The following is a 7,563-nucleotide window of genomic DNA, read 5'->3' on the forward strand; positions in this document are numbered from 1 at the left end:
ATTGTTTTTCGCGGACGGACGGACGGACGCCGCCAGGCTGTGGCCGCCCGCGGGGCTCGCCGCCACTCCGGGAAAGGCTGTCAGAGCGCTGCCGCCCGTGCCACGGCCGCCGGTGCCGGGCGGGCGCTGCCCCCTCGTGGGGACCGGCCCGTAGAGAGCAGGGCGGAGCGGCACGCCGTGCGGGGCGGGCACGGCCAAAGGGGGCGCGCGGCGCTGTCCGCGGCCACGGGCACGGGTACGCGCACCGGGCACGGGACACAGCGCGCGGGTACGCGCATCGGGCACGCGCACGGCACGCGGGCTCACATCCCCGCACCGCCCGCAGCCGCGCGACCACGGCGCGCCTCGCGGCAACAGCGATCGGTTGCGACGGGGGTGGGGGTAAACTGAGCGGCCAATGAGAGAGGCCCGCGGCACAGGCGAGCCAATGGGCAGCCGCGCCTGAGGTTCGGCGCGTCGGGGCCCGGCAGCCAATGGGATCGCGGCGCGGGTGAGAGGTCGGAGGTGGGAGCGCGGCGCCCCCGGAACGGGAAGCGGAGCCGGCTCCCAGCGCCTCCCGCTGTCCCGCGCCGCGCACGAGGGGTTCCCGCGCGGGCCCGCGCCGCTCCCGCCATGGTGAGCGGAAGCGAGGAGGGGCGGGAGCCGGGCAGCGGGGCGGCAACCGGGAGGCCCGGGAGCCCAGAGGGGCGGGAACCGGGCGCTGGGAGGGGCGGGAGGCGCTCCGTTACCGGCCCCGGGCGGGGCGGAGCGGGGGGCGGACGGGCGGCGCTGACCGTGTGCTTGCCCCGCCAGAGCCTGCCCCTGAACCCGAAGCCGTTCCTGAACGGGCTGACGGGGAAGCCGGTGATGGTGAAGCTGAAGTGGGGCATGGAGTACAAGGGCTACCTGGTCTCCGTGGACGGCTACATGAACATGCAGGTGAGGGCCCCGGCGCTGGGGGTGCCCGAGCTGGGGGTGCCCATCCCCGGGATCCCCGGGCCCGGCTGGATGGGGTGGAAGGGGTCGGCGCACCTCTGGGCAGCCCGGGCTGCGGGAGGGGTCGGTGCCGTGGCGGGGCTCGCACTGAGCTGAGGGTGGTGCCCGAGTCGGGACCTTTCCCGCCGCTTTTATTGCTGCCATTCTGACTTTTTTATCATTTTCCTTTCAAGCTTGCAAACACAGAGGAGTACATAGACGGTGCGCTGTCTGGACACCTGGGTGAAGTGTTGATAAGGTAATTGGGATATTTATTTATGGTGGAGGAAGGCTCTAAGTCGCCTCACCACTTGCATGCAAGCTTATACTTGTGGATGTTGTGTTTCTTGCCAAATTAAGATGCCTAGTGTAGCTGTTAGAGGAAGGCAATGAATGTGTCTTATATTAAAGTCCCTTCTGAGAGGAGAAAAAATGAATTTTTGAATATATTTAAAGAAGTATTTACTATCCCCTTTGTGGTGACTGAATACTTTTATTTTCCACATTATTGTATTTCTGGGAGTCCTTGGGCGTTGTAAACTAGTGCACTGCAGCTGGAAACTTCTCATATGCTTTGAAGTTAAATTTGACTGTAATTGTTAACCCTAAAGTAAAATTTTTTTTTTGTGCATCATTATCAAACAGTTATTACATTTATGAAGTTGCACAATTAAATGTACTATGTGGAAAAGGTGTACAAGGTCAAGAGCAGCATTTTGTTCTGTAGAATTTGAATGTTGCCGGGCTACTTTCAAGCAGAAAAATGTTTAAAGCATGTTTTATGTGGGGAAAATCATAATGTTTATAGCTAAGGGAACTCTTGGTTCTGTTTACAGATGCAATAACGTTTTGTACATCAGAGGTGTGGAAGAAGAGGAAGAAGATGGAGAAATGAGAGAATAGGTGTTTTGTATTTCTGGAAATAAACCTTGTTTTTCCTTTTCTGTTTTTCATACTTTTGTAGTAAGATGTTTATTTCCATTGTGTTTTGGTATGGGGAAAACAAACCCTTTTAAAGGTCTTTAATGTTTTATTGGTGTCTGAAAAACTAATGCTGGAGGAACAACAGGTAATTGTTTCAATGTAAAGTTGAAAATATTGAAATGAGAAGTGAGTATTTAAAAAATACCAGTTATCTTCCCATCTGAAGTACCGGAAGAATTGGCAGTATCTGCATTTTAGAGTTTGTATGTCATGACTATTTAAATACATTTCGTCTTTAAAACTGTTTATAAAATTTTTTGAATTAGCTGGGAAGATTTCACTGCAAGTGAGGTGTGGAGATCTGTTAGACCCCAGTTTCTCTCAGAAATATTCTCCTGCTTGGAGTCAGGAAGCTTGAAGTGTGGCTGTCTGGTCATTAAGGAAGGACAAACGTGTGTCACCTTAGCAGCCACACAGAAAAAACCTCCTGGCAGCTGCAGAGCTCCACAGACTTGAGTGGCATTACTAGAGCTGGGACAGGACTGCAGAATGGGAGTGTGCTCTGTGAGTCTCTGCTGAGGAATGGAAAGGGTGCTGTGGTCCTCCTCAGCGTGTTGTGGAGAGGAGATGTTCTGTCTAAAAGCTGCACAGGCTGTGGCTGCAGTGGGTGCAGGGGGAGTGCAGCTCTGCAGCCCTGCTGCTGGGATCACACATCTGTCAGACACGGCTGCAGTGGGCAGGGCTGGCTGCCCGGGGCTGTGCTAGGGTAGAACACTGCTTATGAGAACTGTGGCAGGAACACCAGCCTTCATAGATCCTGTCAGCATAGATCCTGCAGAGAAATACCTCCCTGTTTCATGTTGAAGTCATCCCTGGAGCTATCCGTGTGTTCCTTTAATGTTGACATATGTAAGTTTCCATAAAGAGTGAAAAATTATTTTGGATGTACTTGTGCAGGTGTTTCATTGCTCAAACCAGACCCTTTCTGGCAGTGTGGAGGCTTCACAGCTCTGCTGAAGTTCCCTGCAGTCCCATTGGGAAGGGGAAAAAAGCTTTTTAAGCTAAAATCAGTACTATCACAAGGATAATTGAGTACTTCAAAATTGGCAATGAGCCTAGGAAGCCTCAGAACAGCTAGATGTGTTCTGAGTGGTTGCAGGAATGAGACAGAAAAGCATCTCAGCTGGTTTGTGATGCAGCACGTCCTGCTCAGGACTGCATGGTGCGGAATAGTGCCCTTCCCTGTCTGTGCTGCCACTGACAGTCACAGTGCTGCCAGTACTGAGGAGGGACAGCTGTCACTGTCACCTTGCTGACCAAGTCAGTTCCTTCTCTGCAATGGGCTGGCACTGATCTGAAAGCTGCTCCTCCTCATGGGGGAGTGGGACTGCAGTGAGTTTGTCTTGTGCTGTCTGAGCACTGGATCAGCAGACTGGGCCATCACTGTGGCACCACCAAGCTTCAGTTCTTCTGGGTAACTGGCAAGACCAAGCTTAAGCTGAACCCCTTCTGTGTGCAGAGATGGATGTGATTGTTCCTCAGGTGTATCTGTGGAAGGATGTCTGGAGTTGTGCTGTACAGCCAGAGTGCTTAATTCTTTTCCTGAGGGTAAAGAAAATGTCTTGGCCTTGCAGAGAGAGCTGCCTCCTGTAATCCACAGCACTGCCTCTGATTCCCTTCCTGCAGGGTGAGAATTTATCAATGCAGGACACCAGTGGTAGTTGGTGAAATGCTGATTTTCACCAACTAGGAAGAATCTTCACACAAGGAAAGTCCTGTAGCAGTTTAAAATGAGTAGAAACCTTTGTAAGAAAATGAAAAAACAAGCCAAAGCACAAAAGAAGCAAGGGAGCATTTTTTGCATAATGGCCTTAATGTGGCAGATATTTCCTAACTTAAAAATGAGCTATTGATATTCCAGGACAGACAGCTTGTACCCATCATAAGAAAAGCAGTCACATTGGTTTTGCTGGGAGCTGCTGAGCTGCAAAATTAATAAAAGTAGATAGACACAGCTGGTGAATATCTAGATTTTAAAAAAAACAAAAAACAAAAAACAAAAAAAAAAAAAAAAAAAACAACCAAAAAACAAACTGAAAATCTCCAGTAAGGTGAATAATAGGAAAGACAAGTGGACTTACATTTTGGAAAAGCAAGAACTCAGAACCAAGAAAGCAAAGATGTTCTCATGTAATGTCTCCCTCTTTCAGACAAATAAGCTGCTTTATTGCTTTATGGAGTCTTGAGTTTTCATCCTCAACAAAAGTGTGATCCATTCATATAGCTCAATATTCTTTTGAGATGCTTTGTTATGCCTGCTTTTTGACAGTTACATTCCTTAGACATCAAATTCAGACCATTTTACTTTTGCATAGCACCAGGCATCAAACAATTTAACTAAATAATACCTTGGTGGATAAGTTGATAACTAATCTTAGCTAAGCTCCAAAAATGACGGCATCTGTTTCTCTTTGCTACCATCAAGTGTTCCATTCAGTTCAGTGGAAGAACCCATGCAGGTAAAGTCAGACAACAACTTAAACATGTGCTTAACTTAGATCCTTGTCCTAAATGATGTGGAAAGCATTGCAATGCAAGTGAAGATAAGGTGCTCTGAATATGTCAGAGTAATTTGAGCTGGTCCTTACTTGTATGGAGTAAGCCCCATGAATACAGGTTTTTTTCATCTCTAGAGCAAGTCCAAAAGGCAAAAGAACTGGAAACATTCACTTAGGTGTGTATTAAAGACAAAAATAAAAGGGCTTGTGATTTTTACATGTTAAATACAAGGTACATAAAGTAACTAAAAAGAAAAAATTGCTTTCATGTGATTAAGTTGTTCTGATTGTTTATAGGATAAAAGAAATCAGAGATAAAGTAGCAGGACACTCAGGAAAAGACTATGCCCTGCAAAACCACTTATTAAATACGGTGAAAAGCTGGTCAAGAAGAGCCCAGAAACAGTGAGGCATGACACGTACCATGTGTAGTTTCGAGCTTATTTTTGTGTTTCTTATTTGGGTATTAGGTTGTTTGCTGTTTATTTTTTACGTGGAAACTTTCCCATCCCTAGGAGTATGCAAAAACAAGAGTACACAACCTACCTGAGAAGATGCTGAATCCTTAATATTCCTTAGAGAAATGGTGCTGCACACTCCAGTTCTGTGTTGTGCAGGTCACAACACAGAAAGCTCATCTGAGCAATTGCAATGTTTCCATGGTTTGAGAGATGCAAGGTTCTTCTACACAGAAAAAAAAAATAAAACACAGAATTCACTTTTACTTTTGTAAAACTATGCAAGAAGTATTTATAAATGTGATGTTAGCTCAATCCAGCATGAGGGAAGTCAAAGGTACGTAAAAGATTTGCAATTTAGTTTGGCTCTATTCCACATTTGCAAGTCACTTTCATCCAAATGATGCATTTTCTGTGTTTGATCTTGAGGGTTTACTGACCTCTGCTGCTTTTGTAAATAGGGAAATATCAATCAGCAAATTTCACTAGTAATTTAACTTGTGTCAAGGCATGCATAGTGTCCCCTTTCAGGACATTTCATCATGCTATCTGTATTATTGGAAAGGTCTGGTTAGTGGATAAAAAAAGCTAATCTACAAATTTAAGGACAATGTAGCCAACATTTGATTTGGACTTATATCTAACTTTGGGGGTTTTGTTTTTAATTACAAGTTGTTTACAAGAACAGCTACATTCTAATGTAACTCTGACAGTGTATTTAAAAATGTGTCCTTGAGGAATAAGCATATAATATTCTCATGTAAATCACCAGCAAGAAGAGATGAAATCTCTCAAATCAATAACCTGATACTCAAATTTTTTTATCTCTACTTTTCCTGGGATTTTTTTCTCCCATTGAAAATGCCCCATTTAAAAATTATTTTCAAAAAGAACTTTCACTGGAACTTTAAGGTGATTTAAAAGCTCTAAATTTAAGAAATGTAGGCAGGGTTCCTTTAGCACTCTAGAGTCCTCTGTTTACATCCAGTGAATTCTGCCAAGATTTTCAAAATACAGCCGAGTATTCAGAATCTGTACTATTTGAATCAAACTAGAATTTCCTGAGGATGCAACCTAAAAACCATTCCTGCACTTACCTGTCTGGGCAGTATTATTAAAAATAGGTGAGGTACAGCATGTCAGAAACCAGACCGCAGTGGATTGACCTTTTTTCATATGCGGATCTATTACAGAGAAAATTCTTCTCCAGAAAAGAACCAGGGCACATAGAAATACACAAGCACATCTGTAAATTTTCTGCAAACAGAATAAAAGTCTTAGAACAAAATACACTCCTAGCTTATGAAGCATAAAATCTTCACAGATTCTCAGGTTTTAAATCAGAATCTGACCTTGAATCTCAGAGAAGCCTAGAGCACAAAACTGATCTTTTCTTTTAAAGTGTAACAGCACAGCTCACAGGTGTGTTGATCTTTCCTTTTTCTCCCCTCCACTGCAGCATGCTGTGTTTCATTCCTGACACAACAGCCCTCAGCCCACCACCCCTGCTTAGGCCTCCCCACCATGGGATGTCCTTCTGTGCTTGTGATGGTGCTGTTGCCAGGTTCCTCTTTGATTTCTGCTTTCAAACGTATTGTGATGCTGCTGGGGAGTGCCACAGTCAGCAGCAGGAACTCCTGGGAGTGGTAAAGCACCCTCTACCAGCTCTCCTGTCAGTCTTCTGCATGCCTACGTGGGAGCTCAGGAGGAAGACAAAGGTTCTGTCGTGTTGCAGCATTACACCAGGGGAGAAGAATCACGAGGTAACACCCAATTTTACTACAGTTTTACTCAATTTTCAGGTTTCATATTAAATACAAGTTACTGTGCTTTAGATGCAAATCTTGCCTTATCTGCAAACAACTTCGCCAGAAAGGTTCATTCCAAGAGCCAACATACCCAACTGTTTCTGCTGGGCAGGAATATGTGTATGCACATAGACGTGTTACCAGCATTTAAAATCTATTCTCTTTCTAAAAGAAAAGAAGGTGTATAAAGAAGATTCCCACCCCAGGAGAAGTGTTTGAGGGCCCTCTTGTTTAGAAAGACACTCCATTTTCCAGCTGGGGAATACTGGATTCCTTAAGACGTTGTGAATATGTGAAGAGAGAAGAATACCAAAAAATCCGTGTTGGGAGGAAATATTTGCTCCCTGTTTCTCCCATCCCCCGTTCTGCAGGGGGCAGCAGAATCGCACAAACATTTCGTTATTGGAATCGGATGAATTAATATCTTTCTGGATAAATGAATGTCTGCCTGAACATCTGGCGCGATGGGAGGTGTTGCGGTCCCTCGGGGGTTGTTGCTGGGATGCGGGCAGGGTTGTTGGCGCGGGCAAAACGATGGATTAACTGGAGAGGTGATGGACGCCGGGGAGGGGGCAGGTGGGCAAACAAACGCTCCCAAATCAGAGGCTCCTATTTTCTTGGCAAAGGGAAATCTCCAGGCGGTGCTGTGAGGACTCAGAGACCGGGGAAGCCCCAGCTGGAAAACCCGGTGCTTGGGAGCTGCTCACGAACCAGCGCGATGCACGGGTGCTGTCCGTGTTATCCTGGACCGAATCCCGCAGAGCAGGATGGCAGGGCAGACCGGGCCGGGCAGGGCCGGGGGCGGGAGGGCCGCTCGGCCGCGCCCCCCGGGACTTTGAGCCCGGCAGCCCCGGCGGTGTC

The 7,563-nt window shown here is 46.7% G+C and overlaps 1 protein-coding gene across 1 annotated transcript; it reads left to right on the top strand.

Annotated features, from left to right (window-relative positions):
- Window positions 1-487: 487 nt before the first annotated feature.
- On the top strand, window positions 488-1,909 carry SNRPF (small nuclear ribonucleoprotein polypeptide F). The gene is made up of 4 exons (XM_059472425.1): window positions 488-615; window positions 793-918; window positions 1,149-1,213; window positions 1,791-1,909. Exons 1-4 carry the CDS (start codon window positions 613-615, stop codon window positions 1,855-1,857), a joined length of 261 nt encoding a protein of 86 aa, XP_059328408.1. The 5' UTR covers window positions 488-612; the 3' UTR covers window positions 1,858-1,909.
- The last annotated feature ends 5,654 nt before the right edge of the window (window positions 1,910-7,563 follow it).

This window comes from Ammospiza nelsoni, chromosome 5 (genome assembly GCF_027579445.1).
Source record: "Ammospiza nelsoni isolate bAmmNel1 chromosome 5, bAmmNel1.pri, whole genome shotgun sequence".
Taxonomy (NCBI): Eukaryota; Metazoa; Chordata; class Aves; order Passeriformes; family Passerellidae; genus Ammospiza; species Ammospiza nelsoni.

Coding starts and splice junctions, on each gene's coding strand:
- SNRPF (XM_059472425.1), top strand. Junction 919..1,148: donor ACGGCTACATGAACATGCAG/GTGAGGGCCCCG, acceptor TTTCCTTTCAAG/CTTGCAAACACAGAGGAGTA. Junction 1,214..1,790: donor CTGGGTGAAGTGTTGATAAG/GTAATTGGGATA, acceptor TTCTGTTTACAG/ATGCAATAACGTTTTGTACA.